The sequence below is a fragment of the Vanacampus margaritifer genome, chromosome 19 (assembly GCF_051991255.1).
Source record: "Vanacampus margaritifer isolate UIUO_Vmar chromosome 19, RoL_Vmar_1.0, whole genome shotgun sequence".
Classification (NCBI taxonomy): domain Eukaryota; kingdom Metazoa; phylum Chordata; class Actinopteri; order Syngnathiformes; family Syngnathidae; genus Vanacampus; species Vanacampus margaritifer.
In genome coordinates, this window is record NC_135450.1 from 16,000,428 (window position 1) to 16,021,462 (window position 21,035).

Below are 21,035 nucleotides of genomic sequence, written 5' to 3' on the forward strand. Positions count from 1 at the left end.
AAACTGGTGGTTGATGCAAACTCATTTCTATGTGAAAAGGCTAATTTGTTAGGAATAGTAGGTAACTACCCAAATCCTACTAACTAGCTAAATATCCAACTAATATAGTTCAATTAACCAGCCAACTAACCAATTAAATGACTTAACTAACCTAACTGGTACCTTCACTGCATTTTAAAGAGAGTCTTTGAAAAGTGTTTAAAGCTGGTTGACTAGCTAACCGACGACATGACTGATTAGCGCTGCAACTAGATATGGTCACAAAATGTGGCTATCAAATCAGACCACAGAATACCTAAGCACAGCGACCACTCTGGCCACAGCGTCCTGCAGCACACTTTTGACGGACAGGTCCAGGGGTCCTACGGCAACATGCAGGAGTTGCCGGATGCTCTGGAGAGACTGGCCATCGGTCGCCATGGCGACTGCCAATTCGTGGACCTTGGACGTCTCGGAGCGGGACAGATCGTAAAGTCGACTGTAGCCCCGCAGCTGCTCCTGGAACGGATAGAAAGTAAAGAGAAGGGGAAGAATAATAATTAGGAATTAAAGAGTCTGTCTAACTAACTAACCGTAACTAGTTTAGTTTATTGCCATTTCAAGAGCTTCCTAGCTGTGAAAGCTAACAAGTTAATACTAGAAATTAACTAGCTAAATTACTAACTTGGTTGCTAGCTAAATAACCAACTAGTTAGAAATCTGATGAAGTCATTTGCTCCCAAAAACATATGAAAACGTTCTATTTTAAATATTGCCATGGTCCCAAAAACATATTTATATGTTTTTTTAAACGTTTTTTTTTTTTAATGCTAGAGCATATTGAAGGCTTTGATACAGCTTCTGACATGAAGAGGTTGCTTAACGCAATGGTAGTGATACAAAAAAACGGCCAGCAGGTGGCAGCAGAATATAAGAGATCAACCAGGGCCGTGTTGCAAAAAGCTGTTTTCCCCACTGTTTTGAACAGATTAATGATGAAACTTTGGTATATTCTAATGCTAATTGCGACAAAACAGAAACAGATCGAAAAAAGGTTGCATGTTTTTTTATAGCAACAGAACACTACATTCCGTAGGCCTTGCAATATTAGTCAAAATCCAGTAAAACAGCCGGGAGCAAAGAGGGTTGCTTCATTCAAAACGGCTGGGAGTCAATGAGCTAACTAGCTAGCTCGCTAGTCCTGAAGTCGCTGAACCTAATCATACTAGCTAAACAGTTTGTTTGCTGACTTACGAGGTTGCTATCCCATAAACTAGATGTGTATATCAGTAGCTAGCTAGATGAAGCCACTAACCAACCAAACAACCGACCAAACTTGTTCGCTGACTAATTTACTAGTTGACCAACTCGTGTGCTAGCTGGCAAACTAGCTATCAATCTAGCTAATGCTACTAACTAGCTAGCTAGCTAACAAAATAGCCAACAATGGATGTGCAAAACATTTTTTTGTTGTTGCTGCTCTTTTTGCTTTGTATCGACTTAAAGGGGCTGTTGGAGACGTAATCGTGCCCACCACTCTCCCAAACGGACGCAGGAAGCTATAATACAGTATGGTGTAATCCAACAACGCCTTCCCACAATGCACTCGTCTCCACTTAAGCTGGATGAAGGCCATCAAGCAGGCGGCGCGATAGAAGCCCTTCAGGGGATAAACAAACATTTGTGGTAGTTAAAACCGCCGGCTGTAACGACAGCCTTTCGCAGCGGCGATATTCACCGCGTTATTATCTATTGTTGTGGCGGATTGCGCTGAAGTGAAGAGAAGCGTTTTGGCCCCCCGAGCGCAAGCGGCGAGGAGTTGGGAAGTTCAAGTCGGTCCCGTTCTATTTGGTCTGCGACACTCGCATCTTCTTGTAAGTCAATCGCAAGTCTTGAGGGAAAAAGGCTCCAATCGGGCCCCAGATGGCAAATGCGACGCTTTTGACTTTATTGTTGTCAGCCGGGCCGAGAAGCACGCACGGCACGGCACGGCGCGGCACGGCACGGCACGGCACGGCACGGCACGGCACGGCACGCTCCCTGGCGATATTAACAAAGCGGTTTGGACGAGGCGAGACAAAAGTGAAAGGAAAGTAAGCAAATCTTGGCAAAAAGGACAATTTGATTGTGAGATCCTTTTCATCCACCTGCGATGACACAATCGCTCCCGAGTAGCTTCACGCTCATTTTGCATTGTGAGGCGTGTAAACAGAAATGTAAAAACAAACAAGCAGTTTTACTATGAAACCCTAGCCCTAGTATGAAACCCTAATTTTGAACCCTAGCCCTAGTTTGTAACCTTAATATGAAACCCTAGCCCTAGTTTTAAACTCTTATATGAAACCCAAGATTTTCATATTAAGGTTTAGGGCTAGCGTTTCAAATTAGGGTTTCAAACTAGGGTTAGGGTTTCATATTAGGGTTTCAAACTAGGGTTAGGGTTTCAAATTAGGGTTTAAAACTAGGGCTAGGGTTTCAAATTAGGGTTTGAAACTAGGGTTAGGGTTTCAAATTAGGGTTTCAAACTAGGGGTAGGGTTTCAAATAAGGGTTTTAAACTAGGTTTAGGGTTTCATATTAGGGTTTCAAACTAGGGTTAGGGTTTCAAATTAGGGTTTCAAACTAGGGCTAGGATTTCAAATTAGGGTTTCAAACTAGGGTTAGGGTTTCATATTAGGGTTTAAAAATAGGGTTAGGGTTTCAAATAAGGGTTTTAAACTAGGTTTAGGGTTTCATATTAGGGTTTCAAACTAGGGTTAGGGTTTCAAATTAGGGTTTCAAACTAGGGTTAGGGTTTCAAACTAGGGCTAGGGTTTCAAATAAGGGTTTTAAACTAGGTTTAGGGTTTCATATTAGGGTTTCAAACTAGGGTTAGGGTTTCAAATTAGGGTTTCAAACTAGGGCTAGGATTTCAAATTAGGGTTTCAAACTAGGGTTAGGGTTTCATATTAGGGTTTAAAAATAGGGTTAGGGTTTCAAATTAGGGTTTAAAAATCATATAAGGGTGATGAAGTAGTGCTAGGGTTCAAAATTAATTTGAAACCCTAGCCCTAGTTTGAAACCTTAATTTGAGACCCTAGCCCTAGTTTGAAACCCTAATTTTAAACCTGGGGTTAAACGCGTTTAACGTGCGTTTTTTACCCGGATCTCACCGTCGCATAGCAACACTGGCCAAATCCTAACCTCCCTTCTTCAGGGCGTACACGCGCGCGCACACACGCACGCACAAGCACACACGAAGCAACAGGGAGGTGACAGCAGGAGAAGTTGCTTAATGAGAAACAGCGTGACCGACACACTCCGGCGTGGAAGTGTTGAAAAGCCACAATGGAGCCGATGGGAGGGAAAAATGTCAAAATGAAGGCCACTACATACACTGTAGGGAGCAGCGGCCTTCATCTTCTTCATCTTCATATGGAGATTTGCATGTTGGCCGCAGCACGCGTGTCATGATATTCGTGTGAGTATTCCAACAATTCCCAAAAGGGAAATACAGTGGTGCTTTGAGATGCAAGTTCTATTCATTTCGTGATGACACTCACAACTCAAAACACTCAAATGTCAGTCATCTGTAGCAGGGTCTCCAAAAACGGAAATATTTTGGAAAGTGTACTTTAACTCTTTGACTGCCAAAACCGTTAAATAACGTTTAGTAAAATCCTATGGAGGAGTGCCAAAGACGTTAAAAGACGTTTGTTTCAAAACAGAGGTGAAACTAACCATTTTCTATTGTTGATTACTCAAAAACGGAATAAGGTAGAAACAAACTTTTTTTTCTGATGAAAGATGAGAGTCCAATCTTTCATTTGGTAGTATGTGTGTTTCCATAGTCCAAACACAACATTTTCTGTGGACCTTGAAAGATCAGTCAAAAGATCAGTCAAAATGCTTAAATCGGCTGGCACCCACGGCATCCCTTTTCTGAAAACGTCTGGCAGTCAAAGAGTTAAGAAAAAATATCACTCTACAATATTGTATTTGATAAAAACATGCACTAAACATAAAATAAAATATAGAAAACTAATATTACAAGATGTTGAATTGCCATTCAATGATTGCATATTATATTACATTACATTATTATATAGTATTAAAAATATTACTTTTCAAATAAATTTATATTAATTTATAAATTAAAATATATATATTAATGTTTATAGTAAAAATTAATAGAATAATAATGAAATGTTTCTATTTGATTATTTTAATATTTTCAACAATATCTAAAAAATAATGACATAAAATAATAAAGAATAAAACAATATAAAAAAATTGACTCAATACACAAAATGGTACAAAATAAATATAATAATAAAAGTAATAAAATGTAAGTGTACAAAATAGTAAGATAAAATATTATTTTGTCCTCTTGTCATGTTATTTTTGTTAATGGCAGTGTTTCTGCATTATATATATTATTAGTGGCCCAATTAAAAAAAGGGTCAAGTCATGAAGTGAAAGTGATGCGGCAGGTGCATTTATCTACCTGCCGGCTTTCACGCAGTGACGCGACAAAGTCGTCACTCAGCGTCTCCAGGTGGGCCTGCGATTGGCGCAGGTGGGCCAGCGCCTCGTCCAGAGTCATCCCCGCCGCTTGCGCTCCTTCGTGCTCGCCGGCCGCCTCGCCTGCCGATGCCGATGCCGATGCCGCTCCTCCTCCTCCTCCTCGCTTCTTGCTCTTCTCGGACAGCTGCCGCACGGTTCTGGCGGCTCGCCGCAGCACTTCGGAGCGCGTCTGGATGCTCAGCTGGACGCCGATGGGACGGAAGGACATCACAATCAGAAAGGCAGGGGTTTGTTTATTCACAATTTCAAAGCCTCACTTTGCATATCTGCCCCCCCCCCCCCTTTTTTTTTTTTTTTTTTAATCACTCAAATTTCACAAGGTCATTAACAACACTCTTCACTGTGTTGTCGAATTTACAAGGCATATTTATTTGTACGTTACGGGGACTTTAAGGGCATTAGGACACTTTAAGAGGCCGGTAGAATTCAACACGTGAGCAATAATACCAGCAGCGAGCTTAAGCCGCGAGTGCGCAGATGATGGCTACCAGCAGGGTGTGATTGATTGGATCCAGAGTGAGCAAGTTAGCAATTCAATAGGAAAGGAGCAAGCCTTTGGCTGCTGGGAGACTTCATTCAATTGCAAGGAAACACACACACGCACACACACAGTCTAATGGTGTGAATGGATTGCACTTTTTTTTTTTTTTTTTTCCCCACATGCAGACCAGCCAAATTGACCTCACAATAATGGCGGAATTTCATGGCCCACACGTGCGTAGAAAAGACAACACATACACGGAGGGGGTGAATGTATAGTAGCATTTTTTTTTTTTTTTTGGTTCAAGCGTCAACCAGCAGCCAACGCTGGTTTTGCAGCAATCCAAAATTTGAATGGTCTAAACCGCTAAAACGTGGCAGATGTGCTTCCTTGACAATTGCACCATGTTTTTGTGGTTCTATAAAAGAAAAAATAAATAGGGGTGGTGTCAGGCGGTTGGATTTTTTAATAGTAATTAATCACCACTTCAATAGTTAACGCACGATTAATCGCACATTTTTGTGCAATAATATATTTTTTTAAATGATAAGTTTTCATTCTCTTAACATAAAAGTGGAAAAAAATGTAATCTAGATATGGCTGCATCTTTTAGTCATTGATACGGTAATTTCATGATTCATAAAATTGTGTTCAAATTAAAAAGATGCTCTACTGTAAAAAAAAAATAGTGTGATATTGATTTGTTGAGGTCAATTTTCTGCCACTAGATGGCATAATTGCATTTGTAAGATGTTGGTGACAGCTCATTGCATTTTTTTTCCATACTAAGAGCTTTCTAATCTTTAACAGAAGTAACTCGTGAAATTCTGCACATTTCAAAACGTGTAAAATCCAACTTGACCCCAGTCTCCTCAAATATTATTATTATTATTACATTTATTACACCTAAATTTTGACGTGGACGTGTCTGCTGCGTTGCGACTGGAATTCCCCCAGTAGAGGCTTTCCAAGTAAAAAAAAAAAAAAATAGTGCAATTGAAGGAACTTTAAATTAACTCTTTGACTGCCAAAGACGTTAAATAACGTTTAGTAAAATCCTAGGGAGGAGTGCCAAAGACGTTAAAAGACGTTTGTTTCAAAACAGAGGTGAAACTAACCATTTTCTATTGTTGATTACTGAAAAACGGAATTAAGGTAGAAACAAACTTTTTTTTTCTGATGAAAGATGAGAGTCCAATCTTACATTTGGTAGTATGTGTGTTTCCATAGTCCAAACACATCATTTTCTGTGGACCTTGAAAGATCAGTCAAAATGCTTTAAATCGGCTGGCACCCACGGCATCCCTTTTCTGAAAACGTCTGGCAGTCAAAGAGTTAAAGGATCTTTGTGCAGTTTGTCACTTTTGTATTCGCGACTGCCACCTCTGGCCCAAAGCGTAACTGCAGCATCTGTGTTACGCTCGTTCATGGTGCGCAGTCAGAGTAAAGCGGTCAGGCCGTTGGTGGCGCATGCATGATGTAGAAAAAGCTTTAACATGTACCTTTATCTCAAAATTAACGCACTCATTTTGACACCTCTAAAAAATAAAACAAAATATAATAATACAGTTGCTGCCTCAACATTTTTTTGTGTTGCAGCCAGTTGGTTTATGCACGCGCGGGTCAATCATCTGATGCGCAGCGTGGGAGTTAGCGACTGTATCATTTCCGCGACCGTCTCTTTCGGCCGTGTCGGGCCCAAAAGTGTCGAGTGGGTGAGTAAGCGCCGTAAACGGTAACTACAAGCTGAAGGTTAAACATTAAAAACGCTCTCTGTGTGATGAATCATCTGAAAAGGGCGCGAGAAAGTCAGCGTTTCCGACAAAAAAAAACGTTACATAATGTACACAGGGTCCGGTGGGCGGTCAGCTATGCCCTCGCCTCGTGGCCTTGTGGGAAATGGAGCCATCCATCACGCGGGATGGGGATTGGGGGGGGGGGGGGTGGGGGGTTCGAAGAGGAGACAGTGAGAGGAGTCAAGGTTTTCCCCCCTCGGACTTGATGGAGGAAGGCGTGACAGCAGGTTTCAGGGAGATAAAGTGCACGGTAAAGAGCGCGCGGGGAGGGCAACGGAGCCTGCTGGGTGCTCCACTTTAATTGGCGCTGAAAGGGGGAGAGGAAGAAATTAGCTCCCTCAGGGGAGGCAGGAGAGGGTAAGAGAAAAGAGAGGGAGGGACAAGGAACTAGAAAGTAACATTTAAAAAGGGGGGTTGGTGAAAGACTCTGGTTGGTAACCCGGTGGGTAGGAGGTGAGGTCTGGTTGCTGCTGGATTTCACTTTCCTTTCTTTGATCCTTCCTCGGGTCTCCCGACAACCTCACGGCTCTAGCTGGATTCTGAACTATTCGGTTTAGGTGAACGGTATGGGATTTTTTTTTAATAGGTTTTAGGTGAATTAATAATAATAATAAAAAAAAAAAATAAAAATAATAATTTTAAAAAGCGCAATGATGATGACGTTGAATCAGTAAAATTACCGAATGAACAATACTAAGCTCTCGCTCAAAAAAAAAAAAAAAAAAAGTGAAGAGCAACAGGAGGAAGAAATTAATTACATGCGTGACGGCCTCAGCGGAAAAGGTGATGTCATCCAGGAAGTGGACGGCGTGGACAGGAAGCAGCCGGTCCAGGTACTTGGCGCAGGTGTCGTACGCGTGCAGGTAGTCCTGCTCGTTGTGCGGAGGTCTCTTCAGCAGCTGGGCGTCGCCCTTCCAGAACAATTTGCGCAGCCACGTGGCGTGGACGGCGCTGGGGGACAACGTCGCACCCTGGCCGCCGCCGCCGCCGGGACTCGGCAGCAGGTAGGCCAGTTTAGAGATGGACAGCACGTTCTGACTGGTCAGAACCGGTTCCAGGGCGGCCAGAGGGTCCTGGGATTCGTCCGTCAGCTGGCGGTAGTTTAAACCTGCAAACAAAAGAATGAATTCTACATGTTGGCGTTTATTGTGTTGCACGTTCACAATTTTTTTAAAAAAAAAAAACTAAATGAGTGTGGGGACTGCTGACCATTAAATCTGAATTAGATTTAAAATAAATGTAATAAAATTGATTTAGATGTATTAAAACATTTAAATTTATGACACTAAAAATATATATTTAAATAAAAGAAAGTATAAGAAATTAAATATACACAATATTAACAGAACACTAAATTAGTCCAGTCAAGTCATCGTTATTTATATAGCGTTTTCAAACAGTTAAAAATATGTTTAAACTAAGTTGTCAGTGATTACAATTTTTAATAGTAATTAATCATGATGAACTCACAATTAATCACAAATTTTGTATATGCACTTAAAATATTTTTTCCTTAGTTTTCATACTCTTGTGAACATAAAAGTGGAAAAAATTGAAAAAAAAAAAAATATATTTTTTTAAAAAACTAATAGAAATAGGGCTGCATCTTTTAGTCATTGATACAGTAATTTCATAATAATTCATAACATTTAGTTCAAATTAAAAAGATGTACTGTACTTTAAAAAAAACAAGTGTGATTATTGATTTGTGATGAGGTCATTTTTCTGCCGCTAGAGGGCATAATTGCATTTGTAAGACATTGGTGACAGCTCAGTGCATTTTTCTTTACATATTAAGAACGATCTAATCTTTAACATGAAGTAACTTGCACATTTTTAAAACTGTAAAATACAACTTGACCGCAGTCTTCACAAATATTATGCATTATTATTAAATTTATTTATTTAATAATATATTATTACAAATATTTATTTATTTAAATTTTAGCAGTATTACTGCTAAATGTTGACGTGGACGTGTCTGCTACGTTGCCACTGGAATTCCCCCAGTACAGACTTTCCAAGAAAGGGGCGGTCATTAACTCATTCACTGCCATCGACGGCTATAGACGTAAAAAATTCATTTAAACTATTTCTATTAGTTTAACAATTTTCCCACTTTTGTTAACAAGAGTATGAATATCTAGAATTTTTTTTTTTATTGTTTTAGAACAGATATAACATTTGTGATTAATTGTGAGTTAACTAGTTTAAAAATTGGAATCGTCAGACACCCTTAATTTTTATTAATCTTTTCTTTAAAAAAAAAAAGAAAGAAAGAAAAGGTTTTTAAAAATTAGGGGCATCAGGCGTTTCAATTTGTAATCGTAATTAATCGCATGACTTCACTAGTTAACTCACGATTAATCACAAATTTTATATCTGTTCTGAATGTCCAAAAAAAATCTAGGCTTACATACTCTTGTTAACAAAAGTTGAAATAAAATGTTAAACTAATAGAAATAGTTCAAACAGGGATGTGATTTGACCAAAGTGAAATTATCTGAAAATTTAGCCGGTTTACATTCGATTTCACGAAACATGAATATTAACAGTATCTCGACCCCCGTGCCTGTGTGACAATTTTTCTGTTGGCCGGCTTGTAAGTTTTGTTGTCGATGTGATGCATCATGAGGGCAGTGCCCTGGTGGGGGGACAAGGGGGGCGAAGCCCCACGGAGCTCATGGGTTTTCCGTGTTTTTAAGTACTTTCAATGCACTCACATGACAAAGAAATAGACAAAACAACAGCATCAATTTTCAATGTATATTGAACTATCCCATATAAAATGGCAGTTTTAGTCAACTCAAAATCAGTCACATTCAAAAACATTGGACTGCCTTTGCTTTTAAAAACTATCACTGAGAATATCATCATATCTAACTAATGTGATTACTAAGTTAACACATTAATAATGTTGAAGAGTTCAAATTTCATGAACAAATAATTGTATCATGACCAAATGAAAAGTAACTCATATTAGAGCATACCACAAATGTCTTTGTTATAGCAGAAGATGTTATCTGTCGGAGTCATGTGCATACACAATGAACTACAAAAAAATAATAAATAAATAAATAAATAAAAAAAAAATTAAAAAAAAAAAATCTGAATTTTTTTTTTTTGGGGGGGGGGTAAAAAAAGCGGAATTCCGCGAATTAGCGGAAAAATCACATCCCTGTTCAAATTAATTTATGACGTATATACCCGTCAATGGCAGTGAATGAGTTAATCACGCATACAAAAAAAAAAAAGTTAAAAATGTATATGAATTTACATTTTCAAGCCTTATTCATAAAACCAATACAAAATATGCACGCGGCTGCTATTGTTGCTTTGCGTCACGCGTGTTGTAAAGCAGACAGACACATTAGTGTGGAAGCTTAAAATATTCAACAGTGGGGCCCGCCTGTGGGATGCAGATGCGCGTATCAAACCGTGATACACACAAGTCGCAACGCGCACACGCGTGCAATCCCAGACGGGCTCAGACAGACACTCGAGCTGCAAAGAAGACGAAGGAGAGGAGAGAAAGGAGCTTGCACTCATACCGACATTCACTCCCCCCGCCCACTCGCGCACTCAACTGCTCGTCTGTATCATACTGTGAGCAAAATTGCGCACACAGATGGGGGAGAATGTGAGCTTCCTTGTAATCCCATACAGTCTCTTATTTTACACTTAATACAGAAGACTTCCTTCCTCTCCGTCTGTGCCCGTCGGCCCACAATTCAAACGCATTAGCTCGGCCGTACATGCATTTTTAATGACAGCAGGTGGGGGGAAGTTTGATGCGCGAGGGTGACGAATTCCGCCTAGCAACAAGCGACCGATCAAGTGTGTGACGTTACCGGGAAAAATAATTACAGCAATTATGTTCACTCTAAAAACAATTTGACACAACTTTTAGTGTCAAACAACTCCTAAATATTGGTCAGATCCTTTACTCGGGTCCCCCAAAAAAATTGGTCATTTTTTTATAAAACAACCCAGAGAGTTGGGTCAAATTGACCCATAAAGTGGATCGGTCCAGTTTTGATCTATAATTGGGTTACTTTTGACCCAACTGTTTTTAGAGTGTTCAGTTGCTGAATGATAAAAAAAAAATGTGCTAGCTTTAAAATCGGTTACAAATGCTTTAGATATGAGATGATATAAGATAATGGAATAATTACAAGAATAGTAATTAGAATGTAAACAGGAAAAATTTAAAAAAATAAATTAATAAATTAAAAAAAAATTAAAGATGTGAACATTAAGACAAATTTTTGAGAATTAAAATACTAAAAACATGAAAATTTAAACAACAAAAAACTAATGATCAATAAAAGTTTAAACAAGAATTAATCAATGAAAAAAATTGAAAACACTTTTTTTTTTTTTAAATAATTAGTGAACTACAACATTAAAAACAAACCCACTTCAACTAACAAACTAACTGTGTGACATTTATGAGACGAAAAAAAAAAAAAAAAAAAAAAAAACACCCTCGCAAAGCCGTGCGCGTGCGCGCGAGCCGGCAAGCATGTGTGGAAAGCTGCGGCGTCATCGCGGAGCAGACGGCGCCAGTGAGGCGCGAACACCCGGCTGACCTTTCGCCAACGTCCTCGGAGATGAGTCGCCACATCTCCGGCCCTTCAACGGCAAACTCGCCGACAAAACCAAACCTGCTCGCAAACGACCTTGGAGAGGTCACTGATGGATGCGTCTATACTCTTCGACCAATCACATTTCAAATCCGTCCTGATCCTCTGACCCTCAATGATGTCATCATTTTCCCCACCCCCTTAATCACCGATTATTCCTCAAATTGAAAACTCACCGTTGGCCACCGCGCGAAGCTTCTTGAGCAGCTTGACGTGGCTGTCGGGTGCGATGGCGGCGGCGGGCATGTGCGGCCGGCAGCCGGCGGCGTCCAGCAGGGCGTAGTAGTAGAGAAGCCGGCCCAGGTCGCCGCCCTCCACGCTGGGAAGCACGTACTTGCTCATGTGGCCGTAGAAGGCCCGCGGGTCGCTCTTCAGCGTGGCGAACAGGCCGAGCGACTCGCTGCGGGATTCGATGTTCTTGGTGGACAGACTGAGGACAAAATCGGGACATCAACGACATCTTTGACTGCCAAAAACGGTAAATAACGTTTAGTAAAATCCTAGGGAGGAGTGCCAAAGACGTTAAAAGACGTTTTTTTTTTTTCAAAACAGGTGAAACTAACCATTTTCTATTGTTGATTACTGAAAAACGGAATAAGGTAGAAACAAACTATTTTTTTCTGATGAAAGATGAGAGTCCAATCTTTCATTTGGTAGTATGTGTGTTTCCATAGTCCAAACACAACATTTTCTGTGGACCTTGAAAGATCACTCAAAAATGCTTAAATCGGCTGGCTCCCCACGGCATCCCTTTTCTGAAAACGTCTGGCAGTCAAAGAGTTAACTTTTGTGACAAGGAATGAAAGACTTTGTCTTCTCAGGCAACGAAGGCTTCTTGATATGCTCAAAAATGGACCGACCCTCTACTTGGGTCAAACAACTTATAAATATTGTCTAAATATCATTAAAATATAGTATAATATCATAAATATTGTCAGATCCTTTACTGAGGTACAAAATTTGGGTCATTTTGTATAAAACAAGCCAGAAAGTTGGGTCAAATTGACCCATAAAGCGGATCGGTCCATTTTTGATCCATGATTGGGTTACTTTTGACCCAACTGTTTTTAAGAGTGTACTTTTTTGTGGGTCTGCCCATGATAGTCATGCCTACCAAATTTCATGTTGTTGATTGAAACGTTTTTTTTTTGGGGGGGGCAAAAACACCAAGATGACCTAATACGGTCCCACTTCAAACCAAAATGGTCGACTTCCTCTGCCTTTTCCGGCATGGCTTCTACAGACTTTTTTTGTGGGACTACTCCTGACACACACATACTGTATTTACCAAATTTGATGGTACAAAATCAAATTGGCTTCAGGGGCTGAATTTTCTTTGAATGAACCCTGGAAATGCTAAAATGACTGTAAAATGGCTGCTTCAAAGCAAAATGGCAGGATTCCTGTGTCTTTTTCAGGGATGGGCTCTTGAGAATTTTTGTGGGTCAACTCATGATAGACATGTGCTTCAATTTTGATATCGCTAAATGACTAGTTTTATACGAAAGACCTCTGGAAAGGGACAAAATGAGTCCAAACTGGCTGCTTGAAACCAAATTAGCTTTGGCTTCAAGAGACTTTTTTTTTGTGGGTCTACTGAAATGGACTTCTATTGACTTCTACTGTACTTCTACCGAAATTGATTTTGTGAGCTGAATATTTTTTTGGTGGATCTCTGAGAAAAGTCCAAAATGAATCAAAGATGCTGACTTCCTGTGTTTTTTTTCATAGATGCGTTCTTGAGACATTTTTGTGGGTCAAACTCAAGATAGACGATGTAACAAATTTTCATGTTGCTAAGTGAAACTGTCTGTGCGGACTGAATCTTTATTTTTTAAGGATCTCCGGAAATGGGTATAATGAGTCAAAATTGTTTTTTCATGATAGACATCCCCACCAAATTTCATGTAAAACTGGCAACAGGGGCTCAGTTCTCCAGAACTTATCCTTGGAAACTGCCAAAATGATTCTAAAATAGCCACTTTGAACCTAAATGGTAGTGTTCCTGTATCTTTTAGGGCATGGGTTCCGGAGACTTTTTTTGTGGGTCTACTCAAGATAGACAATGTAACCAATTTTCATGTTGCTAAGTGAAACTGTCTGTGCGGGATGAATTTTTTATCTTTTTAAGGCCTTCTAGAAAGGGGCAAAATTTGTCAAAATAGTTTTTTTTTCATGATAGACATCCCCACCAAATTTCAAGTAAAACTGGCAACGGGGGCTAAATTCTTCAGAACTGATCCTTGAAACTGGCAAAAATGATTCTGAAATAGCCACTTTGAACCTACATGGTAGTGTTCCTGTATGTTTTAGGGCATGGGTTCTGGAGACTTTTTTTGTGGGTCTACTCAAGATAGACAATGTAACCAATTTTCATGTTGCTAAGTGAAACTGTCTGTGCGGGATGAATTTCTATTTTTTTTAAGGACCTCTGGAAAGGGGCAAAATTTGTCAAAATAGTTTTTTTTTCATTTTAGACATCCCCACCAAATTTCAAGTAAAACTGGCAACAGGGGCTAAATTCTTCAGAACTGATCCTTGAAACTGGCAAAAATGATTCTGAAATGGTAGTGTTCCTGTAACTTTTAGGGCATGGGTTCCGGAGACTTTTTTTGTGGGTCTACTTAAGAGAGACAACGCAAGCAATATTCATGTTGCTTTTCTTTGGTCCTTCCTCGGGTCTCCTAACGGCCTCCCGACTCTGGCTGGAAGTGTTCGGTTTAGGTGAACGGTACGGGATTTTTTAATCGGTTTTAGGTGAACTAATGAATACACACACACTCACGCATACTCACCCACATACAAAAAAAAAAAAAGAGAGCAATGATGATGACATGTCAAATCGGTAAAATTACCGAATGAACAATACTGACCTCTCCAGAAAAAAAAGAAAGTGCCTAAAGGGGTACTTTTCTTTTTTAAATGTCCACTAAAAAATGTCAAAACGACCTAACATTGTCCACTTCCTGTGTCTTTTCTGGCATGACTAGAGACTTTTTTTGTGGGTCTACTTATGATAGCAACATTCAATTTGATAGACTTGTCAAAGTCAAGCACACTCACAGTAGCTACATTTTCTTTCAGTGATGGACGGCGCACTTGCGGTGGCGTCTCCCGTCCACCGTTTGGTCGCTTTCAAAAGTGGCCAAAGCGACTAAATCGGCGGAGTTGTCTCGACTGAATCCGGCCGAGTGGATTCAATCTGCCGCTAATGCGATTCGTCCCACAAGCAAACAAGTCTGGGCGCGCTAATCAAAACGTTCGCAAATGAAAGTGGAAGTGGGATGCGCGGAGGATTGGTCGCCGTGGCATTATTGTGCAAAGCGACGTGGCCTGAATATTCGCCTGATCTTGGCTGGCTAATTGGTTGGCAAGTCACAATCCGGCTTCTTGGCGAGTGTTACCTCCGCCAAGGAAGTTATGCTTCCTTCATATGACACATACGCTCCACTGGGACGAATTATTATTCTTATTTTGTCACCGCGTGGCCCCCCCGCAGCAAACGTCCCTCGGACCAGCGCTGGTCGGGGTCCGCTGATTGAATCCATCTTTGCTGCGCTTTCTACTCTACGAGACCGAGCAAAAAGTCCCTCCTGGAATTCACCTTTGGCCTCCACCTGCTCCATTTACAACGTCAACAGCACTCAGCCGTGCATTCAATCAATTTCCGCCGCCGCACATGCCCAAAAGACGCAAACGCATGGACGGATGCGCATGCATTTGTCCATAAACGCACACGCGCGCGCACACACAATCCGCTGCAATTTATCAGGAAATAGAATCCATAAAGCATTTTCTTACATCCTGAGCGCGACGGGGGGAAATTTATCACTGATGCGCACGCACACGCTCAAACACATGCACACGCATGCGCACGTTGTATACATAATACAATGAGTTGTAAAATAAATACAGGAAATACATCAACAAAAGCTTGTATTGACTCCTTTAAGAAATGATACAAATAAGACCCTTGAGACGAATGAATGAGTCCCACCCGGTGTGTGCATAATTGCTCACCACATGACTCCGCCGGCAACGAGTACCTCCACCAAGGCAATTCGGTGTATTCCGGAATATGTACTCCCAAAAAATATAAAAGCAACACTTTTGTTTTTGCTCCCATTTTTTTCATGAGACGAACGCAAAGATTCACAAGCAAGTCTAAATGTGTGCCGAGATAATCCGTCCCTCCCTCACAGGTGTGCCACATCCAGATGTTGATTAGGTACCATGGTTAGTGCACAGGTGTGCCTCAGACTGACCATAATGGAAGGTCACTTTGAAAGGTGCAGTTTTGTTTGGTTCTGGGTTTTTCGGAGTCCCCAGACCCAGATTCTGAAACGGCACCTTTGAGAGTGGCCATTTATTGGGGGCAGTCTAAGGCACACCTGTGCACTAATTATGGGGTCTAATAGGGCTGAGGTTAAAAAAAAAAAATCTAATAATAATTATTGAATCCATTTTCCTTTTCAAGCCCGATATTGATTCATAAAACCATGAATCGATTATTTTAATATACTATTTTTCTATAAATTTTTTAAAAAAATGGAATTTTATAGGCCACAATTTTTCCGTTAGTTTTCTTGAAATTGCTGTTCACATGAATTGAAGTATTTTCTTACATTTATGAAAGACCCGATTGAATGCACTTTTTGACCATTCAGATCTTTTTAATTAATATTTACAATTATTGAATTAGAATTACGAAAATATTTTCAACTCGTCCTTGATGACGTCAATGTTTGTGTAACACACTTGAGTGATAATAACACATGTTCAAATTTCACATTTGAGAAAAAATGTCGATGTTCCACAATGAATCACTATTGGATTGAAACGAAGTGAATCGAATCGGGGAAAAATCTCAATCGAACCGATACCCAGCCAATATCAGCTTCTTGATCTGCCACACCTGTGAAGTGGGATGGATCATCTCGGCAAAGGAGAAGTGCTCACTATCACAGATTTGAACTGGTTTGCGAACACTATTTGAGAGAAATGCTCATATTGTGTACGCGGAAGGAGTTTTGAGTTCATCTCGTAAAAAAATGGCAGCAAAAACAAAAGTGCTGCGTTTATATTTCTGCCGAGATGGTGGCGGCGTGGCGTGCCTAATAATGTGGCTGCGTGCGTACAGTACATTAGGGGCAAGTCGGGTGACGGCGTTCGGATGCTGTGGAACGGAGACAATTTGCAGGCAGTTCACATGAGATGAAAAGAAAAATGCACCGCGTGTGTGTGTGTGTGTGTGTGTGTGTGTGTGTGTGTGTGTGTGTGTGTGTGTGTGTGCGCGTACCCGCTGTCTGTGAAGAGGAACTCCAGATGAGTCATGTGGACCTCCCACAGAGAAACACGGTAGCGCTTAGCCAGCGACACCGAGATGCCGTACACGGTGTCATCCAGGGTCCTAAAATCCCGCAGGAAGGGAAAATAATGATCACTCACTAGCGCCGCATAACACGCACGCACGAATCTCAAAGCAAACGTCGACATGGGAAAACCAGGACTGACGGCGTTCCTCGATTTGCCACCACTCGCTTTCAGTCAAACTTTCCGAAACGAGTTCTCCAAATCCGTTTTTTGTCCGCGTCTGCCGCGTTGCGTTGGGACTCACTCGGCCAGACCCAGGATGGTCTCTTTCTTGTACTCGGGGTCGGAGCTGAAGCGCTGCACGTCCACGCCGCGGCCCAGTCCCTGCAGCACCTGCGCCTGCGTGAAGTCGCTCAGCCGCTCGTTGTAGGCGTGCAGCTGCGTGATCAGCTCCTGCAGGTCCCGGGGCCAGCCCGAGTACGCCGACACGTGCCGGGTGACCAGTCGGATCAGCTCCTTGGGGTCGGCCTGACGGCGGGAGGAGGAGGGAGAGGAGGGAGTCATACGGACATGTCGGCGCAGGCTGCTAATTAACGCCGTTTTATTCTCAGGATGGCCGTCGAGTGCGAGTTAGTCTGGGAGGAAATTAGCAAGTGAGGCTAAAAATAGGACAACTTTTTTATGTAAAATACTGCTTTGAAGTCAAACCTCAAATTCTTCATCACAAGATAATGAATAATATCTCATATCTAATATTGAGACTTGTGTAGCACCACTAATATATATATATATATATATATATATATATATATATATATATATATATATATATATATATATATATATATATATATATATAATTATTTTGTAAAAAATTTTTTTTTAAAAATTCCAATAGAGTACGCCATAAAAATGTGTGGATTGAGCAGTGAACCTTGCGGGATGCCACCAGATTTATATTTTTTTTAACAGAAATGGTGACTGTTGTGACATGACTTTGGAAAGCACATATTTTTACAGTGCACGCTTGAGGCTGACATTTTGGGATGGGAGTCAATTTGACCTTCAATCGCAGGATTGGAACGAGACGGGATGAAAAGTTTACGGGAGCAGACTGCAGCGGGATTATCCAGTAGGAGGGGAAAAAAAACGACGACTGATGTTCTTGTGTGTGTGTGTGTGTGTGTGTGTGTGTGTGTGTGTGTGTGTGTGTGTGTGTGTGTAGCTGACCTCTAAAATTGGAGTAATTTGAATGGGAACAGGACAAAAAAAGGACAGGATATATTTTCTTAGGATGGTCCGGGACAAACACGGTTCAATTATGTTAATCCAAAATTATTATATTAAGTTTAATGAGCTCAATTAATTAAACTTAATGGCCTCATAATTATGCTTTAAATTATTCAAAATTATTATTTTATTTGTTTATTTATTATTTTGATTATTTATTATATTATATACACATGTATTATTGATTATATATATACAGAATATATATTATTGATTTATATAGGTTATATTCTGTATATTATATGATATATATATAATACATATATGATTTATACAATATATTACTGTATTATATTTATTATTTATTTATGAAATTTTTAAATTACATTAAATTATTGCTTTAAGCTGGTCAACAATTTTCTTTTTAGTCTTAAATTGGTTCAACAATTTATTACATTCTTTTTAGAGTGTAGTAACGGAAATTGTCTACATTATAGTATTAAACTAGCGGTGTTCCACAAGTCTCAATACTAGGTCCACTCTAGAAAAATGTCAAATCGAGAAAAACGGGGGCAACTTGGTTTGTCAGTATGCAAAACAAACTAGTCCACATTCTCAGCTGACACCGTAATGGACTGTTTTTCATTTAATTGTTAAATATTTGTCTTAGAAGTATTTTTGTTTATACAACTATTTACTGTAATTGTGATTACACTAGTTATATGGTTATGTTATATTGCTTCTGTAGGATTGGATTTGCTATGTTAAGTGAAGACAAGTTTTTTTTTGTTTGTTTTTTTACACAGCATGTAATGTTATTTTGCACTTTTGTTTTTTGGAGGCCATGCGGCATAAAAGAGTAAACGCTGTCGTTTTAAAGACAAAAGGAAATTAGGTGCGAGAAGTGGCAGTGGAGAAAGTGTGCATAAACGATTTGTGGACTAAATGCCCCGGAGTCTTATCATCGTCACGCGTTGCACCCGACAAGTTCCCCGCGCTTTCCCGTTGCCTTTCAGTGCAAAACTAATGAGGCTATTTTCCTTTTTCCTTTTGGCCTCAAAATGGCTTCTACGAAAGCCGAGACACGGACCGAGCCAACGGACGCTTGTGTAGGGGCTCGCTTCTTCAATTTGGCAGCGAGGAACACATCAAGTGTGGCGGCTGAGAGCAATTCAATAGGGGCGCCTCGCTCGCCGGGGAAAAAAAAACGCCCAAATGGACCGAGCCCGGTAACGGCAGCCGTGATTCAGGCGCCACAGCAAGAGACAACATTTTGGGCCGAGTCACCCCCGGTGCACGGCAGGCCTTAACAATTTGCTCCGATTGTTTACTCGAAATCCAACGTGGGAGAACCTGGGGGGCGACCAATGAGTTTAAATCCTGCGGCAAGCACGTGCGTGCGCCTCTTTTGTGTACGCAGGACGGCGCGGTTGCGCGGTTGCGCGGTTGCGCTCTCCGGGGAGCGAGCCAGCTCGTAACGATTTTAATGAGTCGTAGTCATGTCATAGTTAGCAGTCATTAGCGCTAATAGTGTAAAAACAATAGCTGCGCATAAATAGGGAGCAAGTTGGAGAATCCCAAGACAGTTTGCGGGTGACCAATCAAAAGCCCCCCCACTTCCCCGACCAAAATAAAAACAAGTGATCAAATGAAACTTTTTTTATTTTCGAGACTAATTGATTTACTGTTCCTTCCGGCCTACTAAAATTCTTTGTTGCGAGAGGGGAGGGACATCGTTTGTAAAATCTCGGCAGTCATTGGGGTTGTAGTGCTTTTCCCATAATGCCGATTTAATAGCACGGCGGCTCCAACAATGGCGGCTCGGCCCAGTGGCGCGGCGCTCGCAAAGTCGATGCCAAATGTAAACAAACGGCTCGTTTCAATCAATCTGCTCGCTATTGGGCTAATGCGTTAATCTTTGTTCCCGGATGGAATTCTAATATCCGGTGTAAACTCTCTGAAGGGAGAAAAACTTTTAGACTTAACAACAACAACAGATGGCACAGTGGCCTAGTGGTTAACACATCTGCCTCACACAAGGTTCTGGGTTTGAATATTTTTTTTCTTTTTCTTTTTTTTAACATTTCTACAGGTTATAGGTCACAATGTTGTAAAACTTTTTGAAGTGATTTACCTTGGTCATATTTGTATACATCGCAACAACCTGGCCTTAAAAGGGGGTGTGCAGACTTTTAATATATCCACAGTATATATGAGCAAAAGTTGAAAATGACTGAATCCGACTGATTAAAACTTTTTGAAGTGATTTACCTCGGTCATATTTGTATATATCACAACAGCCTGGCCTTAAAAGGGGGTGTGTAGACTTTTAATATATCCACAGTATATATGAGCAAAAGTTGAAAATGACTGAATCCAACTGATTAAAACTTTTTGAAGTGATTTACCTCGGTCATATTTGTATATATCACAACAGCCTGGCCTTAAAAGGGGGTGTGTAGACTTTTAATATATCCACAGCATATATGAGCAAAAGTTGAAAATGACTGAATCCGACTGATTAAAACTTTTTGAAGTGATTTACCTTGGTCATATTTGTATATATCACAACAACCTGGCCTTAAAAGGGGGTGTGTAGACTTTTAATATATCCACAGTAAAAATGAGCAAAAGTTGAAAATGACTGAATCCGACTGATCTCCACCCTTGGGTTAGTTTTGTTACGTTTACATTTACCACAGCTTCAATAAAGAAGGACGCAAGGCAGACGTGAACGACCCCCGAGGTTTCAGGGTGATTTATTTGCGTGACGGTATTCCCGCACCCGCATCCCATTAGTCCTGCTGATCAATAGTCAGCGCGAGAAGGATAAATGCCCGGGTGAGGAAAGTTCTCTTCTCGCGGCACGCGATTGATGAGGAGCGACTTAAGCATCGCTAACGCCACGTCGAGGTCACGCCAACGGCGGCGGAATCACGACGAAAGTCGGCACTTGAGCGGCCGTATTGAGAAGTGGAAAGCGAGAAACGAACGCGGGATCCTCTCGTGCCTTCGGGCTGCGATC

The 21,035-nt window shown here is 40.7% G+C and overlaps 1 protein-coding gene across 2 annotated transcripts in view; it reads right to left on the reverse strand.

Annotated features, from left to right (window-relative positions):
• Positions 1–21,035, reverse strand: part of nbas (NBAS subunit of NRZ tethering complex) — a 116,382-nt gene that overhangs the window by 27,024 nt on the left and 68,323 nt on the right. For both annotated transcript variants that reach the window (XM_077552052.1, XM_077552054.1), the window contains 6 exons: positions 17,085–17,308; positions 16,767–16,877; positions 11,644–11,897; positions 7,580–7,929; positions 4,465–4,725; positions 296–498 (listed from right to left, as the gene is read on the reverse strand). In XM_077552052.1, the coding sequence (XP_077408178.1) occupies positions 296–498; positions 4,465–4,725; positions 7,580–7,929; positions 11,644–11,897; positions 16,767–16,877; positions 17,085–17,308 (1,403 nt within the window). The remainder of the gene's footprint in view (positions 1–295; positions 499–4,464; positions 4,726–7,579; positions 7,930–11,643; positions 11,898–16,766; positions 16,878–17,084; positions 17,309–21,035) is intronic.